We start from the raw sequence: 18743 nt of genomic DNA on the forward strand, positions 1-18743 counted from the left end.
GGGTGGGGGAGGGCTCGGGGTGAGGGGTTGAGGGGGGCATGGGGCTCGGGGCGGGGGGAGGGCATGGGGGGAGGGGTGTGTGCCAACAGCGCCTGCGGTAATTTTCAGGTCACTGCGGTGCCAACAGATCATCCGTGTTATGCTCCTGAAATATTTTATAAACTTCCAGCCCGAAAAAACTTTAGGTATGTTTTTCTTTTGCTTTTATTACAAGCATATAATATTAATTGGCAAAACACTGAGTACAAGCTTCACTATCATAAAATCAAAACGTTTAAGCAATATTCCAAAAAAGATTTTAGACAAAAACTAGCCACCAATAGTACAAAAATTACACACCAACACAAAGCATAAAAAATGTAAACTTTCAAATTAAACAGTCAAAAATATGTATCTGCATTTTCATCTCAACAAACCGCGACAGCTTCCATGTTGCCACGTGTGACGGTCAGGTTAGTGGCGGCTCACACCCCTGAACCCTACATCATTTGGGGACAAATGGTTTTCTTATACCCAATTAAGTTGTTGGAACAGACATTTACGCTAACGCTACACACGTTTTAGGGGACACTCAAACCACAGTCCCTCCTTCAGATGCGCTCGTGGACGTGGCGAACCCCACGTGATGCAGGCCAAGCGTGGGCGGGCATTCGCACAAACAGAGCCTCCTTGATGGCCCGGGCGGCTGCAGCCGCGCCACACCTGTCCCTGCCTCGCAGGGACAGAATGTGTCAAGATGCCGGCTGGTTTGAATCACGGTTTTCTAATCTACTGATCTTGACCTACGTAGTTGGTTTAAATCCCAAGGCAGAGAGACACTTGGCTTATGGCGCTAAGGTCACACATGATGGAGCGTAAATGATTTCCTGAGGAAACAGAAACAGGATTTGTTCTGAGCTAAGTTTATTTTCAGTGTCTTAAGAGCACATCTAACACTCGCATGTAAAGTAGAAATCAGCTGACTCGTTTCTGGAACATTCAGCCCAATGACACGTTTTAAACTGCTGTAAAATGCCATCCTGTGCACTCTGAGGAAGAAACGAAATGGATTTCTAAAGACTTCGTCACAGGGAGGCATCAGAGGCCACACGCCCTGGAGGGCTCGGGAGCCCCTGTGGAAGTAGCACCCACACATCCGTGGTCTGGTCGGCGTGGGGCAGGGCACCCAAGGGCCGCACACGGGGTCTGAAAATAGGGGACCCAGGGTGGCCGCGAGGCCGGTCCGGGACGGCCACGTGTCGCTCCACGGCGGCCTGCTGGGTCTCGTGCCCTACGATACTGCTGGCAGGTGTTCTTGCGCACACACACACACACACACACACACACCATCCCCCAAAACAGCACTCTCGTAACAACAGTGAAAAGGAGAAACCAAATAGCTGAATGTACATATTTTGAAATTCCACCTACATTCCCTTTCAATTGAGCAGAAGAGATGCGGCATTACAATTTAAACAGATGTCTAGTAAATGCATCTTGGGACCTATTGCACAAAAGCATAAACAGTGCTCTGTATCTATATAAAACAAAACGTACAAATTAAAAGCTACTCAAAGTAAAAGAAGAAGCTTGCAAAACATGTCACAATTTCATTTTATATGCCTGTAAATAAAGCTGGACCACGGAAACCAAACAATCGAATGGGAAAATATGATAGAAGGCTTAAAATAGAATAAATAATTTTATAAAGTTAAGTTTTCTTTTTTTTTAACCCCCCAAATCTTAAATTCAATATTTATATATTCTATCTGAATTTTCTATTTTCATGAAAACTGCATTTAGCGAGACCACGCGCCGGGCAGGGAGGCCCGCTGCCGCGGACAGTGACGCGGGAAGGTAACTGAACAGCTCTTGCTTTACCAGCATAAACGGTCGTGAAAACTACTTCACAGTAACTCCATCTGTTAAAAAAAAAAACTTCGTAGGATCCAATCACTAACTGATCCTGGCTTTCATGCTGGAAGAAATTAAATTCAGCCTTTTGATGTGACACAAAAGCGTGACGGCGGGGAAGGGGCCACGGAAGCTGCCCTGGGACGCAGGCTCTGGGCTCCTGTCAGCTGAGGGGCGGGGTCCCCGGGGCCGTCCTGTAGCGAAGACAGTCCGCACGAGGAATCTTAGAAAAATAGGTACTTCTGCTGCTGAGGTTGCGTCAGGTTGACCCGATCACAAAAGGGGTCACAGGAGGGCCAGCAGCCTGCCGGCCATGTCAGCACTGGCTCCGACCATCTCCACCTCTCTGTGTATTTAAGTACGTCCACTTAGCACCATAGCAAATTCAAGTGATTTCAAAGATAGCTACAAAGTTACAAATATATATTATGAGAGGATTACGGCGGTACTCAGTCTAATCTGAACCGTGAGCCGATTCTGTTTGAATTTGGGTGCTTACACTGTTTCACCCTAACCCCCCCTCCACTACACAGGCAAATACCCAAGTTCTAACGCTAACCCTAAAACCGCACTGTGGTAATGTATGGTTGTGCAGAGTGCTTCAGCAGTGATGTGTATTTTGAGGTAGACAGGTAATATTTACTCATACACATCTACTCATTAAACCTAGTAGAGCAACTCTAAAACATGATTTGGATGAGTAGCAAGCTTAGGTAACTGAACGATTCGAACAGTACTGGGAGTCCATGGGCTTAAATGAAGACGTGAATTTTGACCAGTCCCTAACAATCTGTTTCTATGTTTGTAAAAGGCCTTACGTTAGAATCCCTTGGACTGAGTTAATTGGGATGATTTTCTCGTCACCCAGATCAGGTCTCGTTAGTAGCTGCTCCTGACATTTACCTGTACGAAATGGGAAGCAGAAGAAACCCAACCGTAACTTTCGAAGCAAATGGAGAAAAAAATTCTGGTAAGGTGAAACAGTCCATGAACGAAGGTGGTGGACGGGGGCTGATGGACCCAGGGCCCCCAGCCTGCCTGCAGGGTGAGCGGAGGTGACGGCGGGGGGCGGGGGTGGGGCAGGAACCCAAAGCTCACTGAGGAAGCACGGTGTGGGGGGGCAGAGGACAAGGACAGACACAGAACCCAGGACAACACTTTCACTGCCCCGGAAAATGGTTGCTTTCTCCTTCTTGCTTTACGTGTTCCAAGTTACTATTTTCAAGGAACAAATATTGATTCTCTAATTCCACAAAAATATTAACACTTGGGAGGAGAAAGGGGTTGACAAAATGTGTGCTGCCTGTGACCGGCACTTGAGAACGTTAAGTCACTGAAAAAGCAGCCAGCGGGCTCCTCCCAGGCTCGGCTGGGAACAGCAACAGAGTGCCAGCTTTGCGCACAAGCAGGGGCGGGGGACAGTTTTCCAAGGGTGGACGTGGCGGGGACCGGAGCCGGCACGCCTGGGGCACCGGCCCTCATCCGACGGGAACGCCCCCCAGAGCCACCACCCCTCCCTTCAGCAAGATGCAGATAGGAAGAATTAAGCGGGGCCCTCAGCCCTCGGAACCCGACGCGCACCAGTGATGTTTGAGAACAAGGGCGGCTCCACCAGGCAGCGTGCGGCCGGCCTAGCCACCCCGCCCTGCTGAGTGCGCCGCGCCCGCGTCTGGGGGCGTCCCAGGAAGGTGGGAGCCCTTCCTCGCCTCGGGGCCGCGTGGCCCTCGGAGCCCGGAGCGCCAGGCGAGGCAGAGGCGCCGTCAGCTTTTCCCGTTTCCTAATGTGGAAATTAAATACCGTGGCTAACTCATTAATGGAAACCCCTTTTGGTATGCTTTTAAATTAAACCTTTATATACCTTCTAAGTCTTCAGGAAGCTAAAGGCAACATAAATAGCGTCATTCACCATGAAAAGATATTTTCTCAATAACTTAGGAAGGGTTCAATAAACATACAAGTATTTTCGAGGCTTATCGTGAACCCTAATTCATCAACTAAACTGAAATGACCAGATTTCCAAGGCCTGGAAAGCAAGCGAAGGTCGCGTGGCCACTGTGTTTACCATCCAGTCTGTGAGAGGCGCCTCTTCGGCCACTAAGACTGTGCAGTAAAGTGTTTCGTCGTCTCGTGACCGCGGTGCTGGTAGTGTCTTGGTGAGTGTGAGTTCTCTCGTACAAAAGTTATAAATACTCTGTTCAGAAATCTGGTCCCCACGACACCTGCAGGGCGGCCACAGCCCGGGCGCGGCGGGGCCGGCCCAGGGCCGAGCTCAGAGCAAGTCCATCTTGGGTCTGTAGTGCAGCAGGAGAGGCGCCTTCTGCAAGACAAAGTCAGAGCGCGGCGCGTCACCATCGCCAGCCGCGGGGGCAGGGAAGGGGGACGGGCCGGGCCCCTTCCCTCCGCACAGCTGCTGCCCCACCCGGCCCCGCCCTTCCTCTTGGGGTCCTACTGGCTGTCACCCCCTTCTCCGGGCTGCCCCTCAAGTCGGGGATCCTGCCATCTGCTTCCTGCTTTAGAGCGGTACCCAAAGGCTTGTGGGCGTCCTCTGACCCCCACAGCTGACTGCGGGCAGCCAGCCTGGCCAGGAGGGGCGGTGCTCGCCTGAGGACCCCGGCCACACCGACTCTGGTGTTGATGATTCCAGAATAATCCCGTGACTGAGTTGTTATTTCTAAGCTCTTAGTTGAAAATATGCACAGAAAAGCAGTTGCCATTTGTAGCAGATTCTGAAAATCAAATAACCCAATCTTTACAAAGTGACGGGTCTCACCTTGAATCTCCACCTCGTGACAACCACAAATTTGAGCGTGTGGTCCTTGCCCAGGATTTCCTCGTTGCATAAAATGTCCAGCTGGCGGGAGAAGAAGGCTTCAGTCAGGGTGCCTTGGGCACGGCGCTCAGCACACGTGGCCTCCGGGCTGCGCCAGCGATGCCGGTCGGATCACACAAGTCAGTTGCCTGTGGCCGACGGGCCCCGTTTCCAGGTGGCACAGGTGGGGAGCACTCGGGAGGCCCCGCCCCAACCTATCCCAGGTCCAAGAGCACCTGGGGCTTGGGTCCACACCCACCACACGGCCCCCAGGGGGCGCGCTCAGCTGTTGTCACCCCAGAGCACCTGTCTCTCCACCTCAGTCCACCTCTTGGCCAAGCTTGTTCCTCTTACCTCAGTGGAGAAAGGTAATGGGCTCTTCAGATGGTCTTTCTCCTTTCTTTTTAAAAAAAGACTATTTTGAGAGCAGATCTAGGCTCACAGCAAACGTGAGGGAGGCACGGGGATGTCCCACGCCCCCGGCCCCCCCCCCCCAGCCTCCCCCGCGATCCACATCCCCACCGGGTGGTGCGCCTGCCGGAGCCGAGGCGTCGCCATCACCCCGAGTCCACAGCAGGGTCACCCTCGGTGGTGCACGTCCCGTGGGTCTGGACGAGCGCGTGATGGCAGGCGCCCACCACCCTGGCGCCACACGGAGCTGCCTCGCTGCCCTAAAGCTGCCCCGGGCTCCGGCTGTTCACCCTCCTCCCCCCTCCCCTCCCCCCGTAGCCCCCGTGGTTCCGCCTTCTCCAGAAGGTCCCACAGCTGGAAACAGATTGGCTTCTTTCCCTCATCACGTGCATTGAAGATCCGCACCCCCCCACCCCGGGTCTTTTCATGGCTTCATAGCTGGCTTCTCTTTAGCATGAGTAAGATTCCGCTGTCTGGGTGGATCACAGTTTATTACCATCGCCTACCACGGACATCTTGGTTGTTTCTTAGTTTGGGCAACTATGAACACAGCTGCTACAAACACCGTGGGCAAGGTGCGTGCGTGTGGACGTAAGGTTTCAGTTAATTCGGGCGAACACCAGGGAGCAGGACTGCGGGATCATGCGGTAAGAGTGTAATTCATTTTGTAGGAAACTGACAGACTGTCTTGCAAACTGGCCGCAGCATTCTGTGTTGCCGCCGCCGCGAACAGGGGTCTGTTACTCCACACCCTCTCCCGCGTGTGGTGGTCAGAGGTCTGGACTTTGGCGTTCTGATAGGTGTGGAGCGTAATCTCACTGTTTTAATTTGTTTCCCTGATGACAAATGATGTGGACTCAAGTGGTCTTTTCAACTCCCTCGGGACGAGGGGAAGAAACCCCCTACACCTGCATGAGGGCTGGGCAGGGGACACACGTGGGGCCACCTGGGGCCAACTCGGAGGAGACTGTCCCGACGCCGAACCCCACCTCTCCCAGGCGTGCCTCTCACCCACACCAACCCTCTCCTCTGGACAACCTCACCATGACCCCGGGGGCCAAAGGGCACCACACACCAAGGACCCCAACCTTGACCCGGGGCCCTGACACTCACCTCCCACTTTCCCTCTCCACTGTGTGCAGGCAGTGGCCATGGCGGCCTGTCTCGAGAGGCCGTCCACCTGGGTGCTCATTCCCGACCCCTTCTTCCCTCTAGTAGCCCCGCCGAAAACACCAGCACATCATTTTGGCTCTCTCAGTATCAGTCCCCTGTGCCTTCCCTGAAACACCACCACTGGGGGGCTTCACACGTAATCTCCTGGAGTTCTGCCTGGACGCCAGGAGGCCACACTCCCCTGGGGTCTCTGGGGCTTTCTATCATCAGTTCATTCCTTTTTACTGTTTTTTTTTTTTTTTAATGTGATAAAATACACATAAAATTTACCATTTTAACCGTTTTTCATGTGGGCAGCTCCGTGGCATTGGGCAAGTTAGCAGTTGTGAACATCCCCAGCCTCCACCTCCAGAACTCTCTCATCTTCCCAGGGGACACTCTGCTCCATGAAACACTAGCTCCACGTCTCCCCCGCCCCCAGCCTCTGACCCCCACCATCCACTGCCTGTCTCTATGATCTGCGTCCCCCACGGGCCTCCCGTAAGTGGAATCATCCAGTGCTCGTCCCCTCGCGACCGGCTTATTTCACGGAGCACAATGTCCTCCAGGTCCATCCGTGTGGTGGCAGGCGGCGGGACGTCCTTCCCGTTCGAGGCTGAGGTTCCTTGTGTAGATGGGCCACGTTTTCTTACCCACGCATCTGTCGACACTGGGTTCTGGCACATCTTAGCTGATGTGAACAGTGCTGCTGTGAACGTGGGGTGCACACACCTCTTCAACGTCATTCTTCTGTGTGTGGATGTGCAGTTTCCCCAGCACCATTTGTTGAGAAGACTGTCCTTTCCCCATTGAGTGGTTTTGACACCCTCGCTGGACATCATTTGACCACATACGTGAGGGTTTATTTCTGGGCTCTTTATTCTACTCCATAGACCTAGATGTCTGTCTTTATGCCAAGATTGTTTTGGCTATTCAGGGTCCCCTGAAATTTCATATAAAATTTAGGATGGGTTTTTTAATTTCTGCAAAAAACATCATTGGGATTTTGATAGGCATTGCTTTGAGTGTAGATTGTTTAGGTAATATTAACATTTTAACAATTTTTTTCAAGTTTGTTTGTTTGTTTATTTATTTATTTATTTATCTAGAAAGAGAGAGAGAGAGAGTGCATGCGCAAGCGGGGAAGGGGCAGAGACAGAGGGACAGAGTCCCTAGCAGCCTCCTCACTGTCATTGCAGAGCCCAACATGGGGCTCGATCCCACAACTGCGAGATCACAACACGAGCCGAAATCAGGAGTCGGATGCTTAACCAACTGAGCTGCCCAGGCGCCCCACAATCCTTTTGATTTCTCTAGAACTATGACAATGCCTCTACCCTCATTTCAGATTTTAGTAATTTTTTTTTAGTCCGTTAGTTAGAACTTTGTCAACTTTGTTGATCTTTTCAAAGAACTGCTGAATTTCTCTACTGTTTTTCTGTTCTCTATTCCATTTATCTCTGCTCTAATCTTTATTAGTTACTTCCTTCTGCTAGCTTTGGGTTTAGTTCTTTTTCTACTTCTTCAAGTTGTAAATCTAGGTTATCGATGAGACCTTTCTTGTTTTTAACGTAAGTATTTATAGTTGCAAATTTCCCATCAGCACTGCTTTTGCTTTACCCCAAGGGTTTTGGTGAGTTGTGTTTTCGTTTTCATTTGTCTATAAGTATTTTCTAATTCCTCTTTGATTCATTACTTCTTTAAAAGTGAGTTGTTTAATTTCCACAATTTTGCAAACTTTCCAGTCTTCCTTCTGTTAGTGATTTCTAACGTCACGCTGTTGTGGTCAGAGAAGGTGCTTTGTAAAGTACCTCTCTTTTAAAATCTATTGAGGCAATTTGTGCCTGCCATCCTCTTATAAGGACCTTTGTCACTGAATTTAGGGTCCAGCTAGAGGATCTAGGATGATCTCTTCATCTCAAGAGTCTTGAAACATCGACAAAGGCCTTTTTTCAAATAACGCCATATTCGCATGTTCTAGGGGTTAGGAAATGAACACATCTTTTAGTGGAGTCATCATTTCACCTGCGATAGACAGTCTGCCTTCTGGTCCCCCCAAGTCCACACCCATCCCACATGTAAAATATACTCACCCCATCCCAACATTCCCGAGTCTCAACCCATTGCGGTAGCAACTCCAAATTCCAAAATCTCCTCGGACACCATTAGCCAACAGTCCCAGACCTTCCCTTCCAAAGCATATGAATCAGGCAGAGGTGAGGCTCTGGGTATCCACCTGGGTTGAAATTCTTCTCTAGCTGTGGGTCCTATGAAACTAAAATCACATTGTCTGCTCCCCATATACAAGGTTGGGAAAAACACAGGATATTCCTCCTCCAAAGGGTAATATATTAGAAGAATAGAGGGGTCACTGGTCTCAAGCAAGTTTGTAAACCCAGCAGAGAAACAGCACTGTGGGTTGAGTGAGATTCTGCTCTCTGGGCCCATGACGGCCTCACCATCTGGGCCTAAGGCTCTGCCCTGGGCGTCATTTCTTCTTCACGAAGCGTAGCTCTGTCAGCCTATCTCCTGCCTGCAAAACTCTGGAAGTCTGACGGCCTGTTCTTGTTTCTTCCCGTCTCTGTCCCCTTCAGGAAAAGGTGATGGTCACTCTGCTGGTACAACATTCTCAAAAATGTTGTGGGTCTCCCACATGTGTTATGGATCCAGGCCATTAGACAGGATGGTTCTCCACAGACCCATTCCTAGTTTCTGTGAGACAGCTGAGTCACACATCTAATGTCTTCAGCAAAAGGTTGTCCAGCCACACTCTCCATCTTCCCTCCAGAGCATGCTTTCCCAACAGCGAAACCCTAGTATTCCGGTCCGTTTGTAGTCGCGACAGGCCTAAGTGCTGGCTCCTTTTTGCTCAGCAGTCCCTTCCGCAACTCACATCTCTCCTATTTTACTGACAGCAGCAAGACCCGGACCACACCTTCACACTGGGCTCGGAGACCTCCTGGGCCAAATGCCCAAGTTCATCACCTCCACGTGGTCGGAGAGCACAGTCCCCCCGTGCTGGCTGCCACCGTGTGATGGTGACTGCTTCTGCGTCCTCTCTTCCTTGTCAGAAGCATATTTCACGTTCCTATTTCTACCAACATTGTGCCTGTGGTGACATGTATCCTCCTAGGTGACAGAGTGGTTTCCCTGCGCCCCTCACCTCCTTTGGGGCCACCAGAGTCACCTTAAATGACCTTATTTCCAACAGCAATCCAGCCTTTTTCATCGTCTCTCAAAATTGCTTCCAGCCTCCACCAGTGATTCAAGTCCAAGGCCATGTCCACATTTCTAGGTATTTGTTACAGCAGCACCCCGCTTCCTGGTACCAAAATCTGTTCTGGTTTCCTGTAGCAGCTGTGACAAAGTACCCTAAACCTGGTGGTTTAAAACAACAGGAATTTACTTCCTCACAGATGTGGAGTCCAGAGCCCAAAATCAAGGCCCTGGCAAAGCTGAGCTCACTCTGGAGGCTCTAGGGGAGGATCCTTCCTGTCTCTTCCAGCTTTGGGTGGCTCAGGTGCTCCTGGGCTTGTGGCCACATCACCCCCTGTGACTCTGCCCTCACATCACCTTCTCCTCTGTGTGTGTCTCAATTCTCTCTGCTCTCTCTTGTAAGGACGCTCGTCATTGGATTTAGGGTCCACTCGGGACATTCACGGGTTATCTCATCTCGTGATTCTTCTCTTAATTATAGATCCTTACTCAATTTAGAAAAAACTACTTTTCCCCAAAAGGTCACATTTACAGATTCTGGGGTATGTGGACATATTTGGGGGGCTACTGCTCAACCTACTACTCCCTCTGAAACGTCCCTCAAGTCTGTCCAATTCTGCCGTCTGCAGTGCACCACCCTGGTCCACCTCCCCTGGACTCTTGCCACTGATGCCCCTGCTGGCCTCTCCTGCTTCCGTTTCTGGGCCCCACTGACCCATTTTCCTCACGGCCTGAGGACTATCTTAAAGCCATACCTCTTGCCGCCTTCTCCTTGCACTTCATTACGCACAACTGACTCCTACCGGCGACTCACATCCCAGCGTAAGCGCTCGCCCGGCCCTCCGTCCACCAGCCCCGCGCACGCCCGCGGCCCGCCATCCCCACAAGATCTTGACCTGCCCACCCGTTCGCTGCCACCCGGCAGGCAGTCAGCCCTCCATTTGTGAAACCAAAGAACAGAGTCTCTCCGAGATGAACCCCCCCAGCACGGTCACACTGTCCCCACCGCCCGCCAGCACTCTCTCCCGTTGTGGGGGCTCCGCACGCTCCGTCCGGCCTTCCCTCCTTTCTCGTCGTCACCACGTCCCGCGTCACGCTGTCTGGGGGTACGCAAAACAAACTGAGAGCTTTGTTTTCTGACTTGAAATCTCTAAACGGAGATGTCAAAACAACAAAAAACCCACAAAGAACCGTAGAGGCATCGCTTTTACAACTGAGAACCGGCTTGTCACAGTTTCTACTTGTGGCCTAACTGTTACCTCGTTGAAAGACGAAAGGTTAAGTTTTTTGGCGATGAACTTCTTCAGGTGCAGGACGGTCGCCTGGGCCGAGCAGCGGATCCATTTTCGCTTCAAGCCCCGCAGTTTGCTGCTGTTGCACTCCAGACAGATGCTCACCTGTGGGAGGAGGACACGGCTGGGCAGCCCCGCAGACAGGGGCCCGCGGGCTGCCTCTCGGGGCCCCTGCTCCCGTGGCCGCTCGTGCCGTCAGGCGCGAGAACGCGGACTTCGTGAAATCAGACGTCTGTCTGACCTCAACACTGCGGGAGAGGGTTTCATTTTACTCGTCTTACGCACATTCTCTTAAAATCTCTGTTTACCATTTTGGGAAATGTAATCTAAAAGTGTCTTCTATTCTGTCTTATAAACGTACCACTTGAAAGTAAATCTGAGGGGCACCTGGGTGGCTCAGGCGGTTGAGCGTCTGACTCTTGATTTCAGCTCAGGTCTAGAGCCCAGGGTCGTGGAATCAAGCCCTCGTCAGGCTCCGCACCGAGCACGGAGCCTGCTTGAGATTCTCTCTCTCTCCCTGCCCTCCCTCGATCGCGTGTGTTCTCGCTCTTTCAAATAAAAATAAACAAATAAATATTTGAAGTAAACCCGAGAATTATTTATTCGTTGTCCAGACGGCGCTGGTCTCAGAGTTTGGCTGATGCAGACGCAGCCTGTCCTGAGCTTCCGGCTGGTGGGACACATGTGCGTCTTCCCACAGGCCCCGGGCCGAGTGTTCCGCTGGCATGAGGGGGAAGGGCACACGGCCATCTGAAGCGGGTGCCCCTGCCCACGCGAGATGCACCACAGAAGGCTTCGTAAAGGACGTGAGTGTGACGCGTGGCCTTGAGGGAGGGTGGCAGACTCACCAGAGAAAAAGTACGAGGAAAAACCACGAGCGAAGCCGCGAAGTTTGAAAGCTCAGAGTCCCTCCTGGATGATCAACAGGACAGGGGATCACAGTAGGCCATGTAACAAGGAACCACAAGGTAACGAAACAGAAGGGATTCTAGCCCACGGGATGCCTGGCAGATGCAACACCACGGACCCCAGGCCACAAGGGCCACAAAGCGTTGCAGAGCAGGTGCGGCCGGACAGCGCTTCCAGAGAGTGAGTCTGCAGCAGCAGCCACGAAACAATGGCACAACCGGGGGCGCCGGGGGGCTCAGCGGGGCGAACATCTGACTTCGGCTCAGATCTCGATCTCGCCACTCAGAGTTCGAGCCCCGCGTCGGGCTCTGTGCCGACCGCTCGGAGCCTGGAGCCCGCTTCGGAGTCTGTGTCTCCCTCTCTCTCTGCCCCTCCCCCGCTCCCTCTCTCTCAAAAATAAATGAAGATTAAAAAAAATTTAAAAGCTGGCACAGACTCTCGAAAACTCAGATAAAAGAATTAGCAAGGAATTAATGGAAATATGTAGGCCTAAAATCACTAGAGATACAAAAGAAGGAATTAAAAACAGAACATACTGTGAATTAAGAACAGACAGGTATAAAAGATAAGCAACTACAACTTCTAAAAATAAAAGCAGAGTCACTTAGACTAAAAACTCACAGGTGGCCGAACCACAAATTAGTCTCAGCTGAAGGCAGACTAATTTCCTACAAGACCGATATGAAGAAATTACGTAAAAGAAGGCCAAGGGATCAATTAAAATACCAAAACAAAGGAAAAGTAAGAGACAGGGTAACGGACCGGGTGTCTGACAAACTCGTAATGAGTTCTGGAGGAAGAAGGCAGAAAAAGGGAAAGGCAAAATTTAAGAAATAACAACTAAGGATCTCCCCAAAATAATGGAGGACATAAATTCTCAGATTTAGGAAGCAAAATAATAAGAAAGAAAGAAAGAAAGAAAGAAAGAAAGAAAGAAAGAAAGAAAGAAAAAGAAAGAAAAGGAACCCTACACCTACGCACGAGTGGGGAAGGCGCCAGGAAGGAGCGGTGGACGGCTCTCCAGGTGTGGCCACGGAGCCTGGAAAGCAAGGCGCTGGCAGAAAATGCACAGAGAAATTACCACTCAAGACTTAAAACGAAACAAAGCCATCTGTAAACAAAACAGAGAATGACTAGGAGGGGGTACAGTTGAAGAAAAGAGACCCATGTCCAGGAGGAAGACATGGGAAGCCACAGAAGGGTGAGCCGGGAGGCGGGACAAGAGTCCGCGGCCAGGTTTGGGTCTGGGAAGAGAGAAAGGAGGCGGGAGGGTGGCCCCAGGCAGAGTGAGCAAGGCCCTTGTGTCATTCAGGGAAAGGGAGACTCTTGTTAACTTCAGACCTTTAAAAAATGTAAATATTCATTTTAGAATTTCACAGCCACTAAAAGAATAAAAATAGGACATATAACTTGTCAACTAGTTGCTAAGTAGAGGCAAAAAAGGGATTGAAGAAAACTTACTAATTCAATAGAAGGTAAGAATGGGGGGAACATAAAAAAACATGAATGGACAGCACAAAGAAACCCAGAGTTACTGTTAATCACGGTAAATGGAAAACGTGAAATAACTTGTCAGCTAAAGATAGTTTCTCGTTTGATTTTTGTTTTAATTTTTTTTTTTTAACGTTTATTTATTTTTGAGACAGAGAGAGACAGAGCATGAACAGGGGAGGGTCAGAGAGAGGGAGAATCTGAAACAGGCTCCAGTCTCTGAGCTGTCAGCCCAGAGCCCGACGCGGGGCTCGAACTCACGGACCGTGAGATCATGACCTGAGCCGAAGTCGGACGCTTAACCGACCGAGCTACCCAGGCACCCCACTCATTTGATTTTTAAAAAAAACCCAGTTCTGTGTTGTGACAGGAGTCACATTTAAGAAAGTTAGGAAAAAAAGGGAAATACCAAGCAAATATTAACCAAAGAAAGCTGACACAGCTACATTGATATTAGAAAAAGCAGACTTTAAGAAAGAAAGCTTAATCACAAAAAATTCCCTAAGGATGGGAAACACTTCTAAACTTGAGTGCACCTGGGAACAACCTTAAACTGAATGAAGGTTGAGGGACAGTAAAATCCTTAAGTGTGAGGGGGGCCTCCTGTGTGCTTCTCTGTAAGTGACAGACTGAATTCTGTCCCCAGCAGTGGACACCTGTCAGGACACAGGACACCTGGCCATCTGCTCCCCAAGCCCAGAGCGACAGGCATCATGCAGACCAGGGTGCGGTAAGAAGATGCAAGTCAGAGACCAACAAGAAGCCCTAAGCACCACCGCCGGGCTCTCCGTGTGCGCAGGGGAAGGGGGGTAAGAAACTCTTTGCTTCACTCAGGTTTGCGTGGATGTGGGGGCAGCAGGGACAGTCGCAGGGGTGCTCAGGTTATATCTTTCATATGATATGAACTCGGAAGTACATGAGTGTGAAACCTGTTTAAACACACTAAAGTATGTTTTTAACGGCCTCATTGGAGTATAATTCACACGTATGTTTTTCGTATACACTTCAATAGTATTTAGTAAACTTACAGACCTGTGCAGCCACTACCAGAATCCAGTTTTACGTAATCTTCACCACCCCATAAAGACCCACATCCTGCTTTGTGCTCAACCCTTGCTCCTGCCCAGCCCCAGGCACCCAACTACCTCCTGTTTCTAAGATTGGCCTTTGGGGGACACCGTACACAAATGGAATTGTGCAACATGCAGTCTTCTGCATCTGACTTCTTTGCCTTGTAAAGTCCTTCCGAGTGTCACTGTGGTGTAGCAGGTGCTGGGGTCATTGTTTTTCACTGCTGACCAGAACGTCCCTGTACGCGTGGACCACATTTTGTCTATGTGAAGTTCGCACTGTTCCCCGGCTTGACTATCGTAAGTATGATAGCCCTGCTGTGAACATTCATGTACAAATCCTTGTGTGAATAGGTTTCCATATACACCTAGGAAAACTGCAGGGTTGTATGGTTAGCTTATGTTGAACTCCTTAGGAAACTGCCACACTGTTTTCCCAAGTGGCCACACCATTTTATGTTCCTGCCAGCACGCTACAAGGGCCCCATTCTTCCACATCCTTGCCAACACTTGCCAGTGGCTGTCTTTTTGACGGCGGCCATCCTAGTGGGTATGAAACGGGATTTCATTATAGTTTTAATTTCTATTTCCCTAAGAGACTCATGACATTGAACGTCCTTTCACGTGATTACTAACCAGTTTTATGTCTTCTTTGGTGAAACATCTACCGAAATCTCTTATCCATTTCTTATCTGGATTATCTTCTTACTGAGTTATAACAGATATATAGTCTAGACATACGTCCTTTATCAGAAATATGACTTGTATCGGAGTCAAAATGGTGGACAAGTAGAGGGATCGCGATTTCCCTCGTCCCTCAAACACAGGAGTATCGACGTCACAACACTTGGAACACCCATGAAATCAGTCTGCGGAGAGACAGAAAAATCTCCACAGGTGGACAGAGACAGCTTGGCAGGACAGAGGTGTGTGTATGCGAATTAGAAAAGAAAAAACGGTCAGTGTAAGCATGGAGCAGGGAAACCCTTTAGTGGAGACAAAAGGAAGAGAAAGAGAGGCTGTGGAAGTGTGGTATTATATTTGGACAAGAGAAAAACCTCTCCGGACCACAGACGGGGGAACGAGAAACACAGAGAGTGCCAGTTTCTACTTTGCAAACAGCCTCAGAAGCTAAAGATGGTAATTATCAGGGGTGTGTGACTTTCTCCAGACCAGAGCCGGGTGCATGGGCCTGGTGGGGAGGGAGCCAGCTTGGGCGTGATAGCGATCTCAGGGGCACACTGGGAGAGAGCGGTCCCTCCTTTGAGTACTGTGGGAAGAAGGTGTATTGCCCTCCTCAAGGACAAAAGACCTTGCAGGTGCCAGCCAGACGCCCTTTGTCGGCTGGGCAGAGTGGCATTATTCCAGAACCAGGACCGTGTAGAATGGGACTCTTTAAGACGTCAGGTTTTGAATCTCAGCTGAGTGCCTGGGAGGCACGGGAGACTGTGGAGCGAGACAAGCTGGCCTCCCACGCTGCTCTGTGAGGACCACCTGAACAGCATGGTTTGGGACACCCAGTCCAGGGAGGAGAGACTGGGGTGTTGCCATTTTTCTCCCGATCACCAACACAGCGGGGCTTCAGGGAACAGGACAGCGGCCCCCAGGGGAGGCGGGACCTGCTTACACCAAACCCGCCCCTCCGTGCCTGGTAACTGCTATCGACCAGAGTGAGATTGACACTGACCCGACCAGACGGCCCCTCCTCCAGACCAGAGGTGCCACCGGTCCCAGGCGCCAACACAGAATGGTCCTGTGGTTTTGTTTGGTACTTTTTAAAATTTTAATATTATTATTTTTTTCTCTTCTCTCTCTTTTCCCTTCTTTTTCTTTCCACTCTCCTCTTTTTTTCTCCTCCCTTGGGAATCAGCCTCATGGTTTCTGATTTGATTTTTGGTTAATTCTTATTATATATATTTTTTTCTTTTTTTTCTTTCTTTCTCTGTTCTGGTTGTTTGTCTGCTTAATCAGGCATCTTTATTCTTTTTACCTTTTCTGTATCTCTTTCTTCTTTATTTTCCTCTCTCTCTGGATTAAGCCTTATAGTTTCTTTGATTCTCTGCCTGGTCTTTTTTTTCCACATCTTTCATTTCTCTCTTTGTATGGGATAATGTTTCTCCCCCTCTCCTTTTTCCTTTTTCCAGGGTTACTTCAACAAACAAATCAAAGAACACCTGATGGAAGGCCCAAACCACCACTACAAATAGGGAGATAAAGCAACCAGAGTCACAATAACAGAGAGCATGCAACACACTCCAAAAACACCTCCTTAAGGGTCAGGCATTGCACTCTGTATGGCTTCTTTTTAATATAGTAGTGCTTGCAGGTGCAGGACACATAACAAGCTTTTAAAACACATAAGGGACAGAAAACTAGCCAAAATGACGAAACGGAAGAATTCTCAAAAGAAATTCTGGGAAGAAATGACACCCAGAGAATTGTTCAAAACAGATATACACCACATGTCTGAACAAGAATTTAGAATAATAGTCATAAGACATTAGCTTGGAAAAAAAACCATAGAAGACAGCAGAGAATCTCTTGCTGCAGAGATCAAGGACCTAAGAAATAGTCACGATGAATTAAGAAATGTTGTAAATGAGGGGCAAAATAAACTAGATGTAGTGACAGAAAGGATGGAATAAGCAGAGGAGAGAATAAGTGAAAGAGATGATAAAATTATGGAAAATGATGAAGCTGAGAAAAAGAGTTAGGAAATTACTAGACCACGAGGGGAGAATTAGAGAACTAAGTGATTCTATGAAACCTAATAATATCTGTATCACAGGAGTTCTAGAAGAAGAGAAAGGGGAAGAAGGTTTATTTGAACAAATTATGGCTGAGAACTTCCCTAGATTGGGGAAGGACACAGACATCCACGTCCAGGAGCCACAGAGAATTCCCTTCAAAATCAACAAAAACAGGTCAACACCACAACACAGCGTAGTGAAACTGGAAAAATACAAGGATAAAGAGAGAATTCTGAAAGCAGCTAGGGACAAATGGTCCTTAACTTACAAGGGTAGACATATAAGGGAAGTAGCAGAGCTGTGCACTGAACCTTGGCGGGCCAGAAGGGAGTGGCAGGAAATACTCAATGTGCTGAACAGGAAAACCGTGCAGCCAAGAATCCTTTATCGAGCAAGGCTGTCATTCAGAATAGAAAGAGACATAAAGCCCTTTGCAGACAAACAAAAATTAAAGGAGTTCATGGCCACTAGACCAGCCCTGCAGGAGATCCTAAGGGGGACTCTGAGTGGAAAGCAGCAAAGACTACAAAAGACCAGAGACATCACCACAAGCACAACCTAAATTACTGAAGCCCAATTGTAACGTGACTTTCTCCACAAAGACGCAGCTCTGCAGACTACTGTGGAAAAGAGTGTCTTCTGCCATGTTCATTCTAACACATATGTTCCTCCTATCCCGACTTTCTTAAGGGTTTTTATAAAGAAACGATGCTGTGTTTTGTCAAATGCTTTTCTGCACCTATTGACAGGATCATATGGTTTCTATCCTTTCTTCTACTAATGTGATGTATCACGTTGATTGATCTGCAAATACTGAACCAGCTCTGCACCCCAGGAGTGAATCCCACTTGGTCATGGTGAATAATTCTTTTAATATTAAAAACATCAAAAAAGCCGTATATGAAAGGCCTACAGTTAAAAACTGAGAGCTTTCCCCCTGAGATCAGGAACACAACAGGGATGTCCACTCTCACCGCTGTCATTTAACATAGTGTTGGAAGTCCTAGCCAATCAGACAACAAAATGAAATAAAATGCATCCAAATTGGCAGTTCGAAGAAGTCAAACTTTCACTTTTTGCAGATGACATGATACTGTACATGGAAAACCTAAAAGACATCACCAAAAAACTGCTAGACCTGATATGTGAACTCTGCAAAGTCACAGGATATAAAGTCAATGTACAGAAATTGGCATACACCAATAATGAGGCAACAGAAGGAGATACCAAGGAATCGATCCCGTTTAGAATTGCACCAAGAACCACAAAATACCTAGGAATGGGGCGCCTGCATGGCTCAGTCAGTTAAGCAGTCGATTTTGGCTCAGGTCATGATCTCGCGGTTCGTTGGCTGGCCTCTCTGCTGACAGCTCAGAGCCTGGAGCCTGCCTCGGATTCTGTGTCTCCCTCTCTCTTTGCCTCTCCCTCACTTGTGCTCTGTCTCTCAAGAAGAAATAAATGCTAAAAAAAACCAAAAAACAAAAAAAAAAACCCCAAACAACCTAGGAATAAACCTAACCAAGGAGGTAAAAGATCTGTATGCTGAAAACTATAGAAAGCTTATGAAGGAAATTGAAGAAGACACAAAGAAATGGAAAAACATTCCATGCTCATGGGTTGGAAGAACAAATACTGTTAAAATGTCAATACTACCCAAAGCAATCTATCTACACATTCAATGCAATCCCAATCAAAATAGCACCAGCATTCTTCACAGAGCTAGAACAAACAATCCTAAAATGCGTATGGG

General features: G+C 48.9%; 1 protein-coding gene across 4 annotated transcripts in view; it reads right to left on the reverse strand.

The window, feature by feature from the left end:
* Nucleotides 1-3725: 3725 nt before the first annotated feature.
* Nucleotides 3726-18743, reverse strand: part of PCGF3 (polycomb group ring finger 3) — a 52694-nt gene continuing 37676 nt past the window's right edge. For 2 of the 4 annotated variants that reach the window (XM_019436852.2, XM_019436851.2), the window contains exons 9-11: nt 10741-10878; nt 4664-4744; nt 3726-4210 (exon numbers count right to left, since the gene is read on the reverse strand). In XM_019436852.2, the coding sequence (XP_019292397.1) occupies nt 4163-4210; nt 4664-4744; nt 10741-10878 (267 nt within the window). In that variant the 3' untranslated portion in view covers nt 3726-4162. Of the gene's footprint in view, nt 4211-4663; nt 4745-5223; nt 5374-7377; nt 9644-10740; nt 10879-18743 lie in introns of those variants that run through there. The other 2 variants (XM_019436853.2, XM_019436854.2) reach the window with 2 other exon arrangements.

The sequence above is a fragment of the Panthera pardus genome, unplaced genomic scaffold, assembly GCF_024362965.1.
Source record: "Panthera pardus isolate Hobbes unplaced genomic scaffold, ASM2436296v1 HiC_scaffold_13, whole genome shotgun sequence".
Classification (NCBI taxonomy): Eukaryota; Metazoa; Chordata; class Mammalia; order Carnivora; family Felidae; genus Panthera; species Panthera pardus.